Raw genomic sequence first — 22,720 nt, forward strand, 5'->3', positions numbered from 1 at the left:
AGTTTGTCTGGACAACCTTCTCTTCCTTCCCCCACCCAAGTGAGAAAGCAGAGCCTGTGTAAAATGAGGAGATAACACCTGCACAACAAACAAAAGCACATTAAAGAAGGAGCACTTTGCTGCTAATCTAGATAAGATCATATGAAAAGATAAGAAGTTTGATGCAGACTGACACTATCTGCTCCTGCTGGCTGGAGACAAGGAAGGTCTGACACCAGGACACGGTGAGATTTCATCCTCACCACTCCCTGGCAGCTCAAGATAAACCTTGAGCACCTGGCCCATCTCACAGACTTGCACACGAATCTGTGCATCAGTATCAGAGCTTCCAGCCTAAGCCTTTCTTCACTTCTTTACAGGCTGAGGAAAATCAAAACAAGTGATTAAGACGGTTCTTTGCTTCATTAACAAATATACAAAGTTTTATTTTGTTTATTAGATTGGTTTTCTGTATGTTAACATTATCATAGCAGTTATAACCCACATTCACAGCAGAGATTTTTCTAAGAGCATTTTTGCAACGCTAACTGCTGCATCAGAAATCCTTAAAGAGAAACTTATCTTTTAGCTACTCAGGTAACTTGAATAATAAAGTGCAAAACCACAATAAAATTTGACAGACATATGTCCCAGCTCATATTCAGTGGAAGAGAAAGGTTTATAAGACCACTAGATATGGATTCACTGCACACAACAGAAGAGTGTGACCTGAAGACACCAATTTTCAAGTTTTCCCGTTACCAGACATTGATTACAATGAATAAATTTCCATTATTTTTAAGGGTAACATATAGAAATCACAATGAAGTTAAAAATAAAACAAAACACATTGGCCAGACAACATGAAGCTTAGCCCTGTATTTGGTACCTTTTACCCAATCAAGGTTCTGGGAAGAACTGATGAACAGGAACAGTTCATTTCTTGATGAAATAGCCTCTGTTTTGACAAGGAATCAACTGGCAGGACGTAACACAGCAGCTTGTTTGGGACACCAGTCAAAAATGGATTTTTTATATGTATTTTTTTACCACCCATAGACACAAACATGGTCTCATTCAACTAATGATTGCCAGCATTAATTACTGTCCTGCTCAATCCAAGAAAATAGAGAAATCTCAGGATATTCTGGGAATCAGGCCAAATTCATAAAATTAACCCAATCTTTCGTGTTTATCTCTCTCTACAGCCACTGTTGCAGCTTCTCCAGTACCAAACACTCTTTCCAAGAAAGATGAAGTATCCCAAACTCCAGGGGCCTTTCCCTTCCTTCTCCCTGACTCGTGGATCTTTCACGAAGCCCTTTGGAGCTATGACTTAAGTGAGCATCATCCACAAGGAGACAACTCAACCCTTCTATTTACAGAATGCAAAGATGCAAATTAAACATTACTCTAATTCCGTCGGCTCTAACATTGCTGTTCCTCTACTCCTTGCCAGAAAATGACAATTCAGCAGGCCAAGATTTAAAGAAATAGCAGAAAGTTTGAACTCTAAATTGCTTCTGCATCCCTTTCCTAAGCTCCCTTTGCTAAGGACACGAGACACCACTGTCAGAATAGAGGACAGGCTGGCCAGCAAGCTTTGAGGACCACATCCTGCTTTACAGCTCCATGTGTAACCAAAAAAATTGCACAACATACATTCCCAAAGAACTCAGTTTTACACAATACTCTCCTTCACATTGTTCTAGTGCACTACAGTCAGTGCTCTCATCGAGGGAACGATTCCATGCACAAGTAGACAGCAGAACATCCAGTGCTATGGGGGAGGCTGCAGTTGGCATTTCCCCCCCTTTTTCTGATCCTTTCAGATCAGCAAATGCAAGGACCCAGCTGTTGTAACCTGGGATAAGGCACTTGCCCCAGAGGAGCAGTACAGCACCAGGCCAGAGTGCCAGACAACCTGCAGGGACCTTTTCTTCACCATTCAGAGCCAAACAAGGAGGAGTTCTGTAATAATTGTGTTCTCTCAGCCCGGACTGCTCCTCCTGCAACAGCCTGTGCAGCCTCAGCAGCTGCATCACATTCTTCCCTAAACTTCCTAGTAATGGCCACAGATTTTTGCAAACTTCCAGAGGTTTATTCTACTTCCAAATCAACTCGAGGTGCACTTCCAAAGGGATCTGTCAGAACTTGTGAAACATCACCAGGAAATCACAAAGAGAGAATTTCCACCTGTCCAGCAGCAGCTCTTAAACCACCTACACAGCCAAGGTTTGTCAGTCGAGGTCTCACAGGATTTCAATTCCCTGAAAAAACAAAGTTGCCTTATGGCATGCATAGTATAGATATCACTAGTGCTACCTGGAAGAGTTCTAGCTCCAATCCTCCTCCTCCCTCCCAAAGGGGACAAATGCAAACCCACTTCTCTGAATTGTTTAAATTCAATCTTTGCTGCATATATTTCAAATAAACCTGTGCTCCAAACCTTGGAATAGCCTAGGAGTAAAAAAAAACAAACAAAAACCTGTTAACTCACCATTGACAGAAGACTAAGAAAGAAGTGAGATCTAGTTTCTATCAAAACCAAAAAAGCACATCTCACTTCTGAGTTTATTTATTACTTTCTCAAAGACATTTTAATATAATTATTCTGATATTCTGGTCTAGATAACAGCCAAAAATCTCAGTTTTAAGGAAAACCCCTCATTTTACACTGATTTGAACTCCCGGTAGCTTTAAGCACCCAAATAATTTTAATTTTTTTTTCTTTTTTTTCTATTGAATGAATGTTCTGCAGTTCTAGAAAGATGAGTTCTGCACTCTTGTTCACATACAAAAAGACAGTCTAACAGATGTAAACTATTTATTGAATATTTGCCACCAATATTGTTAAATACATAATCTTGCAGTTTTTTTCCGCTTTCAAGTTAAAATGTCAGAAACAGAACACCAAATATTTACAATTCTTGTAAGGAATGTTACATAATGACACATTAAGGCGTATATTCTTTTGGCTTATAATTCTGAAAAGAATGATAATAGCAAAAAAGTGATGCAAAATCTTCCTCGTGAGATTATGATTTAAGCTACAATGTTTTACAAAAATATGGTGTAAGATGGCAATAATCCCATTCAAAATCCTGCATTAGACCCCCCTCGAGAGAGAGAGAGGAGCTGATAATTTATACAGTCAAAACTTTTAAAATTTACATATAAAGGTACCCTATCCACCATTGAAAAGTACAACTCTCAACATATACAGTTTTCAGGCCACAGTTTTGAAGGTCTGGAGTATCAAGTTGGTTTGATGAATTAGTCGGTTGGCACTTATGAACACGTTTATTGCCCTGTGGAAAGAGAAGAAGATTGCTTCAGAACCTTCCAGAAACATTGGAGAAATTCAGCATTACTGGCATGGAGAGCTTTGAGAATTGGAAGCACAGGGATGTTCCCACCCTGTGCTGACCTACCTGAAGCTCCCTGCAGGCAGCCAGCCTCCTTTGCATAGCTAATCCCAGAAAGGCTCTGCTCATTTGGCAGGAATTGGAAAAGAATTTGGCTCTCTGTCATCACTGACATCTCAATCCTTTCTGGGATTCACATAACCAAGGGAAAAACGTGGAGCAGATGATCTGGGGCTTGGAACCAGATGATCTTTAAGGTCACAGCCATTTCCTGACTCTGTGGTTGTTAAACACCTTTCCAAAGCTGAGCTCTTCAACCCCCCAGGAGCTCCAGAATTGGCAACTCTTCCCTCCAGGAATACTAAACGTGCACACATGTGTCAGCATCACACTATTTTAGTTCTTTTTTTGCTGAGAAAGGTGTGGGGTCACAGAATTTTTCAGCTCAGTAATGAGGTCTGAGCATGGCTTGTGTTCAGTGCTGTTCCCTTCTGGGGGAGCAGGGATCTCACTCCACGTGCAGCTCAGACAGATGGAAATTCCTCCTGACTTCCCAAGGATAGGAAATACAGGCCTGATGGAATTTCTTACACTACTGCAAATCATTAACACCCTTAAGGCCACAACACACAGTACTTCTGTCCAGGAATCAAAGCTACCAAAGCCTAAACTTCTCATTTTGGTATCAAATTTAGCCCCAATTCCAGGAAAAGGAGAGAAAACCAAGAATGCTTTGATGGGAGCAGGATTGTACTCCCAGCTGCTCTCAAGACTTTTCTCTCCTTTAGTAATGCACCATCTCCTGGGTGCTCTCAGCCTTTGCCAAGCTCAACAAGAGCTGACATCAAAGTTGATTCCATCTTTAAAACAGAATATTTTGGCTCTGTCAAAATCTGAGAGGGATCCACTCATCCTCCAAAAGAATCACTCCAGTGAATTATACAGGAATTGTGACTTCAAAACCCAAGGTGAAGGCCTGGAAAAAGCCTCAGTCTGAAGGCTAAAAATGTTCATCTAGGAAAAGATTCAGCTGAATCATTCTAGATACTGCAGAGCACTGTGAGGGTCTATAAAGAAAGGCCAATAAAAATGTAAATCAGAGAGAACCCTGCACAGATGTTTTGTATTTGCAAATGATATTTGAAATAGGTAAATTACTTTTCTCAATAAAAAAAAAAAATCCATAATTTCTCTGTCCTTGTATATGCACTGAGAAAACTCACACAGGGCCAGGAAATTTAACTTCTCATATTCAAACTCAAAACTAACACAGCACAGGGGTGTTACATGGTGGTGTATTTAACAAATTTCCCTTTCCTCAAAGGCATTACAAAAGAAACAGCATTTTAATGCAGCCATGGTAATGAGAGGGGACATAGGTAAGGAAATAATTAGGCCACTCCTAAAAGAGGCAGCTTACACCCCAAAGCTTGTCCTATTTTCCTGTTAGTCAACAAAGCCTTTCATTATGTAAATCATCAAAACAACAGGAGAAAAGCATACTTACTTTCCATCTTTAAAATAGGTTTTCAGAGTATCACTGAAACTTTTGGAGTATTTTACAAACTCTTTCTTTTGGTGCTCAAGTGCCTACAAAAACAAAAACACCAGGAGCAGAGTCTTAGTTCACATATTTCTGGGTACAGTGAGAACCTTGAGGTTCAACTGATCAGAAAATTAATGAATGTTACATCGTGAATTTTTTTTTCTTTAGAAGAAATAAAGAAAATCTTTTTTTTTGTCTAAAACTCCTGAGACCTATCATACAACCATTTTGTTGTTAAAGCATGATGTCATTGACCAGCTAAGCTCTCCTATCATCCTTTGATCCAAAGGATGCCTCCTATTTTGCCAGTAGAAATATTGGATGAAGGGCTGTGCACGTACCCGCCGGTTCTGGTACTGGTATTTCTTGAAGACATTATTTACTGTGTCAAGAAGCTCCTTTATTGCACTTGCAATGTCCCTGTTGGGCAAGAAAAAGAGAATGTGAATTTCCTTAGGAGATCCCACGAAATGCTGGAATTTAATCCCTTTCTAGCAGGTATTTCTTAGGGCAGTTTCTGGAGAGGAAGTGCCAGACAGGATTCCCAGGATGCTGTTTGGGAAGTTTGGTCAAGTAACACCCTCATAATTTCTAACTGGGATCAGGCTCTCTTGCAATGGGAACAATGCTGCTACAGCTACAGAATTTCAACATTCAGGCCTAAATACAAGAAGTTTGACCTCTCCATCTGCAGCAAAATCCATCGTGTTGTACTTACTTGATTGTCTGAAGAAACCTCACTCTGTCATTGATCTCATCTGGAATCTTACTAAGAATCTGTTTAAGTGCTCGTGCCTTTTCATTAAGATCTTGGAATTCAGGTTCAGGTCTTTCAATCATATATTCTGACAAAAAGAACACATTCAAAACCACCATTAGTTTGTCCTCAAGTCTGCACTGACAGCTGAAAACACGACATAAAATGCACCAGGGTGAATTTGAAGGTGAATAACATGAGCAGAGACCTGCAGTGAATAACCCCTGTGTGAGCCAGGACAGTGCAACAATCACCTTTATTACTGCATGGTGGAAAAAAGAGCCCATCTGACTTTATCTGAGACATTAAAGTCATCAAATTCAGTATTAAAATAACTTAAAGCCTGCAGTATATTCTCCTTCTGTGACAGTGTAACTGCTGCTTTTAATTTGAAGCAGGAGAAAAAAAAAAAAAAAAAAAAAAAAAAGAGGATGTTATAGTTCACATTTGCCTTTTCCTGGTTGTTAGCATTGCAAAAGGTGAACTATGCTGCCATAAAAACATAGTTCTAAACATTCATTTTCTTTCTTTCCTTCTCTTATTAGTCAATCATGGTTCTCAGGGAGATTTAATTTCTCCAGCAGTGGTATCTAAAAATACAAATTTTCTTCTACCATGCTGAAAAAATTCTACTGAGAAACAAATAATCTTTTCTGGAAAAAAGAAAAGAGAAATAGAGAATTGCATGTTCCTAGTTAACAGTGTAATTAAAAATACAGTTATTCAACACAGGATTTATTACCTTCTACATCATCAGCTGCCATACGCAGAAGAGACTCTGTGAAATTCACATCCACGCTTTTCTTCTCCAGGATTTTCATGATGATGTCCTGTGTAAGACCTGGATTTTCTTTTTCAGCCTGTAGAGCGGAGAAATTTTATATCCTTAAACATGCAAGACCTGGACATTGCAAGCACAAAGACTTTCATGTAAATTGCTTCAGATACTGCAGGAGTTTGCTTGGAACTTTGAAAGACCAGTAGATTACATTAAAAACATTTTTCCACTACAAAACTCATTTTTCTTGGACTAGATCACTGATTTTGTAAAAGTAACTTTTCCAATAAGCCCTTGGCAGTAATTTTAATTTGAGTAAGAAAGGTTTTTAATAGATGTCTCTATCCTGTTGTATTTTCATAAACACCAAGCTTTGAGACAAAGATATTGTATCCCCTGGAATTTAATTCACTCCAACACAGGTGCTGCTCCCCCACCTTCCCCATGACATTTATAAATGTGCCTCCCATGAATCACATCATATGCTCAGACATCACCTGGGAATTGCTCTTTCAGAAAAAATACAGCTTTTGATTGATGACATATCTAAGTACAGAGCTGGATTAACACTGGAGCTGTTCACATCACCTGTGCTGCTACCAAAAATCTGCTCTGTGTGGAAGAAAAATGAGCCTGGGCGGGTTTTTTAGCTGGCACTACCAATTTTACCAACATCTCAGTTTAACATTATTTGCATCCAGCTTAGCTCCTTACCACAAGCTGTGAAAACACACAAAACCAACCCACACATGCAGGAGCTCAATTTGAGACTTCAGACCATCAAGGTAATTTAGATTTAAGTGCAAAGCAGGGAAGTATCCCAAGTTGCACAGCTCAGATATGTCATGCCTGCCATTATTTTGTTTCAGTGTTTCAAAAGATTACCACTTCAATTAAGCAGTGTAAAGGAATATCTGTATTTTCACTCTTTAGGAATACAATGGAAAAGTCAGAAGAATCTTTTTTTTCCATTTACTGCTGGATTTCTACACAAACACTGAAGTTCATCCACAAAAAAATCCCATTACCACTCACTTTGTAAACCAATTTCAAAGTCTGCTACGTGCCTATTGCTCCTGAGCACTTATTCCACAAATCTTGTAGGTTTTAAGACTGTATTATTTATTCACTGACTGCTCCCTCATTTGAGCTTTTGTTCTATGTGGACAAGAGAAGAGTCTGTTTAAAATTGCCTGTTCAGATTTCTCCTCATGACATCTGCAGACATCTCAAGCTTCCAGTTCATGCAATTGTCCACTTTATTTTTAGACTACTGGATCAAGCATGAAGTCTTAGATAAAAAAGACAAGGAAACAAGAGAGCTGACCTTTTAGCTTCATCATACACATCTTACTTTTGAAACAACCATTTTTTCAATGCAAGTTACTTCTCACCTTAATAAAAGCTGCTCTCAGTGTCTGAGCTGCAGACAGATTTACTCTTTCTAGCTGCAATGAAAGTTTAGAATCAATTATTAGCATTCTGTTGTTATCAGAACAAAACAAGTCAAGTTAATCACCCCTTGCCCTATAAAGCAGAATGGAAAGATTAAAATTGCTGGTCTCACTTTAGAGATACTATAAAGCTAACCCCAAAGGAAAGAGTTCAACCCCTAAATGAAAACAAAAATCACTGGATGTATTTTGCAGCAAAAGTCTGACAGAAGATTTTGAGAAAATCTTGGCAGTCTCTGATACTTAACAAAAAACAAATATCCTATTAAATTACCATTAGCAGTAAAATTAAAATGCATCAAGCTGTTCACAGGTTTGACTGTGTGCTATTCCTGACAGAGAATAACAGAATTGGTATTTTTGTGAAAATCCTCTGTTAAAGGTAAGAGAAAAGCTCAGGACCAAGACAACCTTTGATAAGCATGAAACTATTCATGGCAGGAAAGTGAAACAATGCAGAGAGAGAAGATAACAACATGTTCCTGTGGCCACACTTCCCAAAATAAAGAGAATTCTTGCATTCCAAGGTAACCTGGAGCTCACCTCATTAAAGACAGGGTACATAACAGCATAGAGAGGCATGGAAACCATAGAAGTGGTCTCTGCTTCATTCTTCATCTCTTCCATTGTCATCCTCATTCAAAGAGCCACTTCTCAAGGAAAACACTATAGAAGCAAAAAACTCCTCATCCACTGAAATGTCTCCTCTTCTTCCTCGTTGTGCAAGAATACTTGAAGAACTTGGAAAATCTATTGTCCTTAGGGTGTGTGAGAAAAGAGAAAAGCAAACACACAATTACAAATGCTCCTGAGGGAGAGGTTCTAAAAATGACAAGGCACAGATCAAGGTGAGTTTTACTGCCTGGAAACCAGGGATTTCTCATTACATGAGTCAAGTAAACATGGAATGACCACTTGGTGTAACTTCAAAACCCCAACTGAAATCCATTAAGTGAGTATTTTAAAGAAAAGGTGTTTTTCCCTTCATGTTCTTATGAGATCAATTCTCCTGAAAGCAGAGATTTTATGTGACAGTTATAAAAATCTTGCCACCAAGGTTCCTGACAACTTCCATCCAGAAAAAAGCTTGGGAAGCACTACATGCTGCAACCCCAAACCTCATCCAGAGGCATTGTGACTATTAAAACTACCTATAAATACTCCATATTTTTGCATCAGAAGCTGTGATTCTGCTGGAGATCAGTGCCTGCTTTCCACCCCTCTGCATGTGAACACTGCATCTTTGGTTTTATATAAGCTGAAGTCATGTTTCTACTCAGGGTGTGTCACCAGCTATGTGAACTCAATGGAAAATTATTGTTCCAGTAACTGAACCTCTGTTTTGGAAGTTCTCCACCCAGCCCAGCTCATCGTACCCAACGTGGAAGGATCACTGCTCAGACACAGAAATGATGTAGAAAAGAAAAAAGGTCACCTTAGAGTTGATAAAAACCCCTTGTTCCAGCCCTGCTGTATTTTCTATTCATCAGGTTCTTTTAAAATATTTTATATGGCATGATTGAGTTTAAAGACCTGAAGTCCAAGTCAGAAATAAAGATAAAAAGAAAGATATTAAGGGTTTTAATTTTTAGATTTGCTTGGAGTATTTAATGCACTAGAGGAGGGATTTTTCCTCCTAGCAAGCTCCAGACACCAGGCATTTGCATGTCTGTGTAATTTACTGACATTTTAGTAAAAAGTGAAAAGAGTGAAATGATAAGAAGCAGCAGAAACTACTCCAGCAATCAATATCACTTCCTGAGAGTATGAACAGGTTCAGAACATGCCAAGACATTTCTTCAAGCCATATTCCTCATTATGCTCTGCACAGGCTAAAGATCTTCAGGCTGTTTAAACAGAAGAACAGGTATTTTTTGTCCAGAGCAGATATATAATTGTTTAGCTATATTTATACAAGTGAAATTTATTCCTGATTACAGTCAGCACAGAGAAGAAACTGGGTGACTACAAATATTGTGCATATCCCATCTGAGCTTTTTCTGAAGAAAAATTAAACATGACTACAGTTAAAACTTCATACAAGTCTTCTAACATGGAAGGGTTTGCTTATTGCAAAACTTCACTTTTTGTTTCTCTTGCTGCTCCAGCTTCAAAGTGCCATGGATGAGCTGATCCCTCCAGCCCCAGAAAAGGATTCCTCAGATTTCAGAAAGGGCTCTGGATGGATGAAATCCATCCACATGGATGGAACTGCAATCAGTTCCTCAGGGGTCTCACAGCTTTCTCACCCACCCCTGGTATTTTACAGCTGTCAAGAACGTGGAAGAATACAAGTGAATAGTCATCACTCCTCAAAAAGTTGAGTGTTTTTCCAAGAACTCGTTTCAGTTACATAAATTCATGCAAGGTCTGCTCACATGGGGGGAGGGAACTTGTCTGAACAAGTTTTCACTCCCTACTGCAGGTACAAGCTGTCCCATTTATTATCCATGTGTGTTCCCTGCTGGATGGAGAGATCTTTGGTTTGCTGGTTAATTCCTCCTTTCTGGAAGTTCAGTAAATATCCACTCACACATCTGACAGGCACCACCTGCATCCACAGATTAATTTATAGCAAGTTTTTATCTCAGTATTCTCAGAGAAAGTTTTTTAAAATAGTTAAATCAGGTCACTGAACATCGTTCTGCTCTACCCAAAAGATTTTTATCATAGGAAGAAGGGCAAAAAAAGGACAAAATTGCCATTAGATATAATTACTTTGTTTTTATGGGTTAGCAGTATCCACACACACACAAAAGGAAATACTAAGTGAAATGATGGATTTTTATGATGATGAAAACCTATTACACTGTGAGCTACCATGAAGAACTCATTTTCTCCTGAAGAACCATAAGCTATTGTTACTAATCCATGCCACAGTTAAAACCCTCATATAAAAACAATTATACATTATCTATTACCCCTTTTCCAGACTCTGACACTCTTAAAAAAAAATACACTTGGATTTGTATTAATACAAAAGACACCAATTTTCCAACTGAAGAGGTGGGTTTATATATACATGCACACCAGAAATATTTAAGAACATCAAATGCTTTTGTTGCCAAGGGATGAAAAGAAATATATTCATTTATCACACTGCTTGTTCCTTATTTCAGAAATCTTCCAGTTTTCCAGAAGATACACTGGGAAGCATCACAGTGTCTGAAGTACTTGATTGCTAAAATTCTCAAACTATTTATCTTTTCCATTAGGAATTAACTTGACATCTTTTGGATGTAACTTATCCACTTCAGTCTTTGCTAGTGTTAAGTAGAAAAAATAATTATCTTCACAAGAACTCCGTGTTCATTGTGTTCCTGAAAGTCAGTTTGCCATGGCTGCACTAAACCACATCCAAATACCCTTGAAGAAAGTCTCAATCCTGATTAGGGACCTGGAAATCCTCCTGGAAACTGAAGTTTGTGTTCTATTTAGATCAACTATCAGCAAGTCCACTTAACCTTCAAAATGGTCTGACTCGAGCCAAAGTTTAATGCACATTATCACACTGCAAGGAGGAGCTTTCAGCATTTCTTTTAGGATGTGATCAAAAGCAGCTCTGCACAGCTGCCAGACTTCATGACAGTGTCTTGTAACAGCTTAACTTCAGTTCCTCCAATCTCAAAAGAGCCTTTTCTTTGAGAGGAGTTTACCCTAGTTTCATCTGTCATCTGGCTTTTTTTACATCCTCTAGAAAAGGTGGAATGAGATTCCATGAGAAGGTGATTTATTAGGACAGCACAGCGGAGTGGGAAGAGTTGAGAAAACCCTGGAAAAGTGTTAGATGTATAAAAGGTGTTACTCTGCTGGCAAACCTGTTAATTGGTCTGAGGGGGCAGATGAGGAGAAGACAGCAGGACACTGCCAAACACTGACCTGAGTGTCAGCCTGATCTTCCTCCTTGTCACAGTCACCCCACAGACCCAAATCCATGGGTGTGCAATGAGAATCCTGGGACAGAATGTCCACAATGATACAGGGAATTTAAAGAGCATCTAGATTTGTCAACTGTGCTAAAATAGCAGTTAATACACCCCTGACTGCTCAGTCCTGACCCATCAAACACACCAGGCTGTGCTCCAAGAGATGCACTAACATGGAATACGTGCTTTCACTGTCAGAATAAATCTTACATTCTAACTATTAAGTCTCAGCACTAAAATATGATCCCAGCCAGTCAGCAAACACGGAGAGAGCTGATATATTTTAGATGAGGAATAGATTTGGAAAGGTTCTTTGACAGACCTATTCCCCCACAGCCACCCAGTGACATTTTAAATCATTCAACTGAACTTTAGCAGAAAAGAAAACCCCAAAACCCAACCCCTGCCAAAAAAGGTGAAGACACTTTCCAAATGTAAAACCACTACTGTCGGTGTCTAAGGTGACAATTCGCTTTCTCTAATTTGTGTCATTTACTGACAGACTTTTGGTCATGCACTTAAATCAAGCAGAACTGCAGAGCTGCTTCATTAGAACACAACCACAACAACTACAGCAAATCCAACTTCCCCAAATCCACACCTGCTCCTAGGCCAGGCTGAAGGTGAGAGAGGTTTCCATCTGAGAAAGGTGTTTGTGTAACACACTCCTCTGAAGCAGGGCTGAAAGCAAAGAGAGCAGACTCTCATCATCTCAACTTTTCAAGTTTTAAACCAACAGAAATATTTGGTATCAATTGGCAGGGTTTCAGCTCTGTCATCAGCAGTTCTACCTCTGCACTGATGTTGTCTCTATTCCCTTCTCCAGGCTCCATCTACTCCAGATCTGGCAAGTGCTTAGACATTAATAATCTTTTTTTAAAAAAGTACTACAGAGGAACAAGGCCCAAGGCAGTGATTACAAATATTATTTCAAAATCACAGCTCCATCCCTGCTAGAACTACCTTACTGCCAAGAGGTTCTGCTCCACTTTTTGCAGTGAGGATTCAAGGAGAGGTTTCACCTTTAGTCTGATGTGAGATCCCTCAGTCACCAGAAAAAGTCCAGTCATTCAAGTCCAGGAAGAAAGAATGGGGGAAGGGAAATAACAGCATAAATTCCATCTGAATTCAGAGGCAGAGCTTGAATCAAAATGTAAGACAAATGTGCTTGGGAGGAGGGAGTGTAGGTAATTTACTATTGCTGTATGAAGTTTATGGAAGCAAAAAAAAAAAAATTGCAGAATATGCTCTTTTAACTGTATACACACCCCACACCTCTCTTGGTAACTGTTTCTGTCATTAAAGGTCACTTGAATTAAAAAAAAAAACCTAACCCACACATCTTTTTTCTTTTTTTTGGCCAGATATTACTTTACCTGCCACTGTATTTTAATTATCAACTGCAATTATTTCTCATTGTATAACTTAGATTATTTGATACAGAGCTTCAAAGCTTTGTTTCAGATACAGAATTACTTTCCTTCTTTTTAAAACTGACTCTGGGTGGATTCACTGGGATTAGCATACAGATCAAGTATTAGGATAACAATCTGTATTTTAAAATCAGCAATGATAATGAGATACTTAAAAGGCTGAACTGATTCCACATCCTACTGATTCTTACACCAAACAGTTTCACTGAAGAGTTAATAAAAGGAATGTCACCAGCAAATAGCATTGAAGTTTTGAAAGTGTTTTCAAATGCCTCTCACTAGAACAGAAATACAGTTTTCAAACATCCCCACACACGTGTAACAGTCACCTGCAGAGAAACTCACTCTGCCAAGGCAGAACTGCTTATGCATTTGATTACTGTAAGAGCAGTTCTATGACTAATTCAGAAATGACACAGACCTGTGATAAATCCAAGACAGTCTATTTTTAGAACTGTACCAACTTAAAAAACAAAAACCAAGCCTAGTCTGAAGTCAGGCTTATAATTAGCCCGTGTTCTTTCGCTGGACTTCAGAATGGAAGTGATTTAATCTGTGCTAATACACCCAGAATGTGTGTCCCATGAGACCCCACAGCCTGTGCTCCAGTTCCACCAGTCAGCAACACCAGAACTGTCACACAGCACAACTGAAACAGGCCCTGAATGTTGGAATAAATAACCATAACAACAAACCCCCGTTTCTCTTTCTTTTCCGCCTCTTTGGGAATGTGAAAGTGAAGCCGTATCAAACACGAACAGGTATGACACGGCTCCAAAGGGGCAAAGATACATTCCAACGTGTGAACAAATACCAGAGGAGAGAATTAGTTCCTCTGATAACAGGAACAGCACATACTGGAGGTTTCAATCACCCAGAATGTGCGAGCTACAGGAAAAAAAAAACAAACACCAACCCAACTCACCAGTTCAGTGAGCAACTTAATGGGACACCCCAGGCCTGAACAGTCCCTAAACGGGGACCCTGCAGAAAAGGAATCCCAGAATCAATCAGACAGGAAAGGACCTCCAAGATCAATAGTCCAACCTCTGAACAAACACCACCCTGTCAACCAGAATGCCACGTCCAGCTTTTCCTCAAACACCCCCAGAACACTGCCTGCACCCCCTCCCCTCCCAGGGCAGCCCATTCCCATGTCTAATCACCCCTCCTGCGAATAATTTCTCCCTAATAACGCCCAACCCACACCTCCCCTGGCGCAGGAAGGTGGAAAAGGAACCCGGGCGCCCTTTCCTCCCTGCCCGCCGCAGCCACCTGACAGCGCTCCGCTCCCAGAGGACGAGCTAAAAATAATACACACAAAAATAAAACACATCCGGGCCTGTGCCTGCCGTGCCAGGGCCCAGAGAAACCAGCACCAGGCCCGGGAACCCCGGAGCGCGGCCAGGCCCCAACCCCCGAGGCCGCGGGAAGGGCGGGGAGAAGGACAAGCCCTCGGCGGTGCCTCGGGGCCGGAGGAAAGAGGGGAAGGAAGGGAAGGGAAAAGACACCCCCGCGCACCTTCCCCGCACGGCGAGGCCGCCCTCAGCCGCTTCCTCGAGTACCGGGGGGCCCTCTCCGCTCCACCGCCCCTCTCGCAGCCCCGCAGGGCGCGGCGGGCCCCGCGTCCAGCCCGGGCAGGGCAGGGCAGGGCAGGGCTCGGCACCTCACCTGCCCCGGCCCCGCCGAGCCCCCGCGGCTCCCCAGGGGCTTCACCGCCACCGCCGCCGCGCCGGAAGCGCCCGCGAGGAGCAGGAGCAGCACCAGCAGCAGGAGGAGGAGGAGGAGAAGGAGGAAGATCCGCGGTGTTACCACACACCAGGCGTTGTCCGGAACCGCGCGCGGGGCCCTGGGGCTCGTAGTCCGCGCTCCGCGACCACAAACCCCACAATGCCGAGCGCGGCCGGGGGCGGGAGCGCTCGGCGGGGCCGGGCCGGGGCGGGGACAGCGGGCGGGCGGAGCGGGGCTCGGAGGAGCCGGGCACAGCCCAGCACAGCCCGGCGGGGCGGAGCGGGGCTCGGAGGAGCCGAGCACAACCCAGCGGGGCGGAGCGGGGCTCGGAGGAGCCGAGCACAGCCCAGCACGGCAGAGCCGCGGCGGAGCGCGGAGAGGCGGCAGCACCGCCGGGCAGCGGGCGGGGTGGCGGTGGCGGCAGTGCCGGTGAGTGCGCCCGTCCCTTCGCGGGTGTCTGTAACCAAATAAACCCGGCGGCTCCGGGTTATTCCTCACACCGAGCCGGGGTAGCGGCGGTGCGGAGGAGCCGCTGCCCGGGCGGGGGTCGCCGGCGTTCCCTCAGCGCCTCAGGGAGGGATGAGGAGACTGACTGCGCCCGCTGCGGCGGGAGAGGAGGGGTTGGGGATCAGAGCTGCCTCCCCGCCGTGGGATGAGTGGCTGGCGAGCGCAGAAACCCCTCAGGTTCTCTCTCGGCTCCTGCGGGCGGTCAGGGCACGGACGCGCCGCTCTCTCTCTCTCTCTCTCTCCCCCCGGCCCCGCCGGAGTTTGTGCTCAGAGGAGGAAAGTGCCGCGGTGCCGTGCCCCACAACCTGCCCGCTGTATCCTGCGGGTGTCTGTGGCCGATCCGGCCGTTCCCAGCCCGCAGATGGGTTTCCAGAATCCGCAGCTGGGTTTCCAGAGCCCGCCGGTCTCTGGTTTCCCCCGCCCGCGCAGCCCCGTCCTGGCGGCTCCCCACAGACCCGGCCGGGCGCCCCCAGGGTTGGCCTTTAAAACAACTAAACTTGTGCCTTATCTGTCCATCTGATCCTGCTCCTAGTAAGCTTCGAGCTTTGGAGTTTCCAATTATATTGCAGGGAGAGCTCAGCGATTAAAATTTACTATTGATATTGATATAAAGCGTCAACTCCGCTCCAGTTTGGAATTTGCGTTTGTGATGTGTCGCTGTTAATGCTCGCTTTTTTTATTTTTTTTAAAATACTGATCGCTATTACCTGATGTTAAGGCGCACGAATTCCCCGATGTGAAGGATGGGCAGGAGCAGCTAAAGCATTAAACTTAAACATTGGGTGTAACTTGTGGCGGTGCTGGTGGCGAGGTGGGAAGAGTTGGGAGCAGAGGGATGATGTGCAGGTGTCCCTGTGTGTGTTTACCCATCCACATCCCCTCCTTAGGGGTGAGCAAGGGGGAAAAAATAGGAAAAAAGGCACCTGGATTGTTACACATTATTACACGTGTGAATTTTCACCTTCTCCACCCCACCTTGTTTTGTTTTAATCAGCTCCGATGGATGATCTCTCATATAGCAAATACTCTACACGTCCTCCTATTATGCTGCTTAAAACCTGCATAATGTGTATGAGTTCTGTTAATCACCTCTGAGCTCAGATTCCTCAATATTCCCCTCGTTTTTGATGCGATCTGGTGATTTAGTCTGATGGAAAATTACACCCTTCTGTGTAGGAGAGAGGTGTTTACCAAAATGTTGTGGCATAGATTGAGCCAAATGTCCGTTTAATGGTGTTTTATCCTTTCAGTGAAATTAATATGTTTTAAATAAAGCTGCAGGTGTAGAGCTGCTAAAACTTGAGATCGTTACCTCTTCCTTCAATTTTGTGATACTTTTCCAGATTCTGTCAGGTCTTGGTTAGAGTTTCTGGGGTTGGACCATGAGGCTCGGACCAGATTCACACTTTGTTATTTTACATCTATTTCTCAGAATACATTTTACATGTATTTCTCAGAATTGCTCTGGTTTGGGTTGAGTGTGATGAGGAATAATCACCAAGGGAAGCGAGGGAGCAGGAATGGTTGATGGGTTTTTTTTAAGGTGTGGGTTGTCTACAGAATTACCCAGGGCAGCCTAAGATGTAATACAATGTGAAGGCTTGTGGCAGTGTAAAGTTGCCTGTTAAAGGCAGTCATGAGTTCCAAAATTTGACCTCATGAGACTGTCTGTGCTGTATTTTCACATCCTCTGGTCCGATTTGAGTTGGGATTTTTAAATTTGCTCTGGGTTTGTCTCTTCATCTGCCATTGTCAGCGATTTGCTCACATGGAGATGAAAGTTATTCACAAACGTGTCAGTCGTCTCCTTTCATATTCAGGGGTGAACAGTTCCAGGAACACTCTTGTTGCAATAACTCTCTTGAAATTTGTTCTGTTGATGTAAATGTTGTATTTACGTGTAGCTTAGCTCAGTTCATAACCTTCTGTATCACAACACGTAGCAATGAAAATGGGTTAGTGCTGGTAGAATCCTTCACCAGTGAGATCTGGCTACTCCCTGCTTCTTTAAAGGCTTTTTCAACTAGTGCTTTACTTCTCAAAATTTCAAATTTGTTTTTTGGGTTGCTCATCACCAGTGAAGACACATTGTTGGCATGCCTGAATACCTTTTAAAATAATTTCTAGCAAATTGTGTTCTGTGTGGGCAATACATTATCCTGTCTGTGTAAAGCACAGGCTGAATTAATATAGGGTACATCTGTCCTATACTCAGTTTTCAGGCTGTTGTTATCTGAATTGAGCTGTGTGTTCAAAATAACGTTAAAAAGTGGTGTGTAAGCATGGTTTTCAAAGTTAATGTTTGGTTTTCTCTATGTTATACATGCTTGCATTTCTCTGATACAGTATAATGGGCAGATGGTAGGGAAAGATGTCTCTATAGTCAGCTGTAATTAGTGATAAATGTGGCTTTATGAATGTATACATTGTATGTACGAAAAAACCAGAGTAGTTTATTTTGGAATCCCTTAAAAATTTTTGGGTTTTGTCTTCCCAGCATGGTCTTGTGAATTGCATGGCTGAACATCAGCAGAACTTAGAGGTGGAGGAAATAACATACCATGTATTCCTGCAGCAGGAAAGGAAATACTTGCTGAATCTTAAATTATTGAATTGACAGAAGGACACATTTTCTGTAAACTTCTTTGTGAAGCAGTCCTGGAAATAAAGCTGTAGCCACTTCAAGACAAAAGAATTACTCCCATAGTTCAGCAATAACGGTGAAGTTTTTGGTGCTTGTTTTCCCTCTGTGCCTGGCATTTAAAGCAGTAGAAAATGACAGGGGTGTAGGGATGCATTGATCCCATTAAGAATGGGTTTATTTCTGGTGTAAATACCTTAGTGCAGCCACTACAAAGGTTATATTGAGAAGGGCTGTAGCTATAAAGTGATGTGAGAGCAGCTCCTTGCCTGCCTGTGGCTTGGGTAGTTCTCAGTGGCGTCTCGTTTGGTGGCCACAATGAAGCATCTGTGATAAAGAATTGTTCTTATGTGGTGTGATTAAAACATCAGCTCTAAGGTCATGTTCTGGTTTGTTTAATACACTTCAAAGCTGATGATTATGAGGACTGCAGACCGTGGCTAATGGGATAAAAGCTGCGTGAGTTATCCGTGTCCTTTTGGAGCTTTTGGAGTCATTGCAGAGCAGCTGTGGCTGCGAGATGGGAAAAGAGGAAATTTCTTATTCATACAAGCTAATGAGTTAAATGTGTGTGTGGCTTTGGGGTTAGTGAGGTTTGACCTCGTGTGTTGTGAGAGATTTTTGGGTTTAGTTCAGTTTTTAAATATGATGATAATTCTTGAGAAATATTTTTGCAGACCTTGGGACTCTTCTTTCAGGAAGAATCAATAATAAGTAATTTGCTGCCTAGAAGAAGAAAGTTAAAACAACGTGGTTGTATTTAGTTTTAACCAACTAGCTTCCAATTTATAGGCTGGCTGTCTTTGCACTAATTTATATACTTTGTGTACTTCCACCCTGAAGTCTTTCATCATTACAGCTAAAGAAATAATTGCTTAATAATGCTCTCTGTTCCTGCTCTGCTGTGTGAGTCTGACAGCTCCGAGCCCGTGATGGCTTGACGGGCCTAATGGACAATCTGCTGCTTCTGGAAAGATCTTTTCTGTCTGAATCCAAACTGAAGCTGTGCCATATGTGCAGGGGGGTGTCAGATGTACAAACCAAGCACTTGTTAGCCAGCAATGATCTCCCCAGACCATGGAAGAGCTGCAGTTCCTGCGCTTTTCTCTTTCCCTCCGTTTTTTGTCACGAGTGTTTCTGTGTGAACAGTAGGTTTGGGGGGGATTTCCTCATCTCAGAAAGAGAACTCTCATTTCCTTTTTAACTTTCTGCACAACACATTCAAGGCTTTGTTTTGCTCTTGCAGTTCTGAGAATTCTGCTCAGATACAACAGAAAGCGAAGGCTTTAATTCCCTTTACAGTAAGGGAAAAGAAAAAAAAACATCAACCCAAACTCTGCTCACCAGTTGCATTTTGCATCTGGTACTGTTTGAGCAGCAGTGCCATTCCAGCCTTGATTCTCCCTGTGAAAGTTTAGAGTGAGCTGGAGGACTTGGACATCTCCTTTTCAGTGTGATTTTTTTAAGTGCCCTTGGCATGTCAAGGTAGTGTTAAGAGCGTGGGTGCCTTGGCAAAGACAGCCTGTCTGAACTCCTCAGCATCACTCAGCCACGGGAGATTGCCTCCTTCCCTGGCACAGCAGCAAAGTGCCAGGGTTTGGGGACTGTCCCCGTGGCTGAGGTGATGTTTGCTGCCCTACTTTTCCCCCCATACATCTCAGTTATGTAAGTTGGAGTTGGGAAGAAAGGTCTAAAGATTTAAGACATTATTTTTTAATTGGTACACCAAAACTGCCCTTTTCCCATGTTGGTTTTTTTTTTTCCCCCACGTTTAAATTAAAGCAGCTCCTGAAGCATTTAATGACTGTGTACTTCACACAGCAATTGGAGTTCACTGAAGCAACTCATGTTTTCTCTCTCAGATATCTTTTTTTTTCTCCAAAGAAGCATTTGCTCCAGTTTCCAAACTATTTAAAGCAATTAATCAAAACCTAAGACGACAGGAACAGCTTCTGTACTATCAGGTCTTCAACTTCAGATGAAGTTGATGCAAAGGGAAAGTGCCCAGGTCCTCACGAGTGTGTGTAAAGCCTGTAGGTGAATGATGACCTTTTCATCTGCTAAGAGATATGAGAAGTGGGAGGAAGAAGACAGGGGAGCCGAGTTATTTTTACTGTAAATATGTCAGTTTATTGACTTGTTAATTTCAGATTTATTCAAAAAAGCAGGAGGAGGAAACACTAATGTCTGCCAAAACCAAAGTAATTAGTGGGAGTTGAAAGATGTCTAATGACTCTTACAAGTGCTAAAGAGGAATAAACTGGTCCCTTATTAAACTGGATATGGACTTTTAAAACACTGTAGTAATGCTATTTTATCTTTAAAACATGTGCAATTGCATATGGTAAATAAAAAACTCTTTATTCAAGTTACATTGTTTATTCACAGCAACATTACAGGCAGAAGGTGGGGTTTTGATTGGAAAAAAAGATTCGAAAACTGAAGCTGACTCCACACTTCTAAAATAAGGGTTCAGATAACACTTGACAAAGCTGATGTTTGAGTTGAAGACGACAGAAGAGTTTTAGATTAATGCTTAATGTGCCTGCTACACCTCCTTGGTCTAGAGTGACAAACAAGATCTTGTTTCATGACTGCGTGTGCTGTGGAGCAGCTTCTCTTTTCTGTGCCAAGGGACTGTGGTTGTGATTAGTCCAGTCACAGGATTCATCACACATCTGCTCTCCTGTTTCTGTCTGTCCAGGGGAGCTGCTGGTGCAGATCTGCAGCCTGGGGAGCTGGGAGGAAGAGGACAGCAGGCTCTGAGAACCTGGAGAGAACTGAGCCAGGGGTTAGGAAGAGCAGCAATCCAGCAGTTGGCAATTAAACCTGGGAGATTCAGAGCTGCAGCCTTTAATTCAGCCCTGCTCTGCTCTGTGGTTGCTGTGATCTCATTTCCATCCTGCACTAATGCTGACTTCAGTGTGACAGATAGGGATTATGTGTTGTCCCCAACTGGTAATAGTGAAAGTCTGGGAGGGCTCTTTTGCCTTGGCCTCGGGCCATTCCTGTGTCTCTGAGCTGGACCTTCCCTCTCCATCCTCTGGGCTGCTCTGTCCTCCTCCCTCCGTGCCCACAGGGAGCTCCTTCTCCATGCTCTGCTTTCCTCTGTGCTCCTGCAGTGTGTGCTCACACATCTCTGCTTCTTCTCACCTCTGCCACAGCTGCAGGGACTCAGAACTGTGTTTGTGGTACTTTGTAGCTGTGATTGTTCATGTTCCTCCTGGTGCCCTGTGCTGTGCAAGCCTGGCTGCAGCTGCCCAGCTCTCTGCCACCTGTGTGGTCACTGCTGGCACCAGCTCTGCTTGCTCTGAGCTGGCTGCAGGACAGTGCCTTGGATTAATCCTCCCCACCTCTCTGAGGCACGGGGAATGTCCTGGTGGGGATTTTGGAGCTTTTGGAATCTCCACTTGCTCAGGAGCTACTTGGTGTCATTGTAGCTGACAGTTCCCATCTGCTCTTCCTACCGTGCCTCTGTTAAAACGCTAAAGAAAGCAGGATATTAGCTGTATGAGAAGATACTAAGGAAAACAAATGCTAGAAAAAAAAAAAGCAAGCAGAAATATTTAATTACAGGGGATGTGGAGCAGCAGGGCATATAAGATACCCATGACAGTGAATAAGAATCAAATTGACTGTAAGTAGATCTATTTTGAGGGGATGATATGCATGAAGTGAAAAATGCCATTAGTAGTTTATCATATAGAAATGTGAGGGAGGAAAATGTGCATGCAATATTAGAACACAGCGCACTTGTGGATTTGACATAACACATAGCAGGTCCCCATATATGAAATGACAGCAAAATACCCTTTAGCTGCAAAGGGACAAGCTTTCACTCAGTCACAATGCAAACAAGTTCTTGAAGGGATGGAAGCATATTTCCCAAGAAGAGCACGAGGACATCTCGATTGGGAAGGGGAGAAAAGCAGCAGAAATTCAAATCTGCATCTAAGAATTGTTACAAGGATCTGGGTCTCTTTCCCCTTTAGGGAAAGCCCTGTGGAGATGGAGGTATGAAAATGTGTTCCCACTGTTTGTTTGCTAGAGACTAATTAAATTGACTTGCACCATCTTTTCCTAATCCTTATCCATGTAAATATCCTATCCTTGAGTTATTATTTAATTCCTTAGGAAGTGTTAGCGCTTTGGAAGAATCCCTGGAAATATTGCTAAAGTACTGAGAAAGCAAGGACAAAATGATTTTTTTTTTTACTTTCAGAGGCTCTAGGACTATCCCAGGAGCTCAGAGAAGGTAACACCAGTGGATAGGATAGTTTTAAGGAAAGAAGATTAAAAAAACTTCCTTGTTTTTAGATATTTTGGTGGTGGACAAGCCATTTAATCTTTCCTTAACTTTCATTTCTCCAATATAAAATGAAAACAGACTCTTTCTACTCCTAGAAGCTCTGAATGGCTGCAAAGCATCTGGGGTTAATTTGTTAAAGCTCTATTTAAGTGTGATTAATACTTTTAACAACCTCAGTCTGTATGAGCCATGTGAACAACTAGTTGGGCATTTCATTCATCAGGCATGGTCATCTCTGCTGGCTCACAGCAGCTTGGTATAGATTTTTACAGACACTGGATCGTTCCTATT

The 22,720-nt window shown here is 42.4% G+C and overlaps 2 protein-coding genes across 7 annotated transcripts in view; one reads left to right on the forward strand and one right to left on the reverse strand.

Moving 5' to 3' along the window:
- Positions 1-413: 413 nt before the first annotated feature.
- On the reverse strand, positions 414-15,148 carry PDCD10 (programmed cell death 10). Of its 5 annotated transcripts, none has more exons than XM_083868751.1 (8): positions 15,061-15,148; positions 8,426-8,640; positions 7,823-7,876; positions 6,393-6,510; positions 5,612-5,738; positions 5,235-5,313; positions 4,855-4,937; positions 414-3,290 (listed from the first exon to the last, which is right to left on the reverse strand). In XM_083868751.1, the coding sequence occupies exons 2-8, from the start codon at positions 8,519-8,521 to the stop codon at positions 3,209-3,211; spliced, it is 639 nt and encodes a 212-aa protein (XP_083724877.1). In that variant the 5' UTR covers positions 8,522-8,640; positions 15,061-15,148; the 3' UTR covers positions 414-3,208. The 5 variants fall into 5 exon arrangements, with proteins under 5 accessions (XP_083724877.1, XP_083724881.1, XP_083724879.1 ...); XM_083868755.1 differs by having other exon boundaries at positions 8,426-8,632; positions 15,061-15,119; XM_083868753.1 differs by lacking the exon at positions 15,061-15,148 and adding an exon at positions 14,913-15,028.
- A 144-nt stretch (positions 15,149-15,292) lies between these two features.
- SERPINI1 (serpin family I member 1) overlaps positions 15,293-22,720 on the forward strand; it is a 45,465-nt gene continuing 38,037 nt past the window's right edge. The window contains exon 1 of one of the 2 annotated variants that reach the window (XM_083868750.1): positions 15,293-15,401. The gene's annotated coding sequence lies outside the window, so the exon portion shown is untranslated. Of the gene's footprint in view, positions 15,414-22,720 lie in introns of both variants that reach the window. The other variant, XM_083868749.1, reaches the window with a different exon arrangement.

Source organism: Zosterops lateralis (assembly GCF_965231275.1).
Source record: "Zosterops lateralis genome assembly, chromosome: 10".
Classification (NCBI taxonomy): domain Eukaryota; kingdom Metazoa; phylum Chordata; class Aves; order Passeriformes; family Zosteropidae; genus Zosterops; species Zosterops lateralis.

Coding starts and splice junctions, on each gene's coding strand:
- PDCD10 (XM_083868751.1), bottom strand. CDS start 8,521: ATGAGGATGACAATGGAAGAGATGAAGAATGAAGCAGAGACCACTTCT. Junction 6,511..7,822: donor TGAGAGCAGCTTTTATTAAG/GTGAGAAGTAAC, acceptor TCCGCTCTACAG/GCTGAAAAAGAAAATCCAGG. Junction 5,739..6,392: donor GGCAGCTGATGATGTAGAAG/GTAATAAATCCT, acceptor TCTTTTTGTCAG/AATATATGATTGAAAGACCT.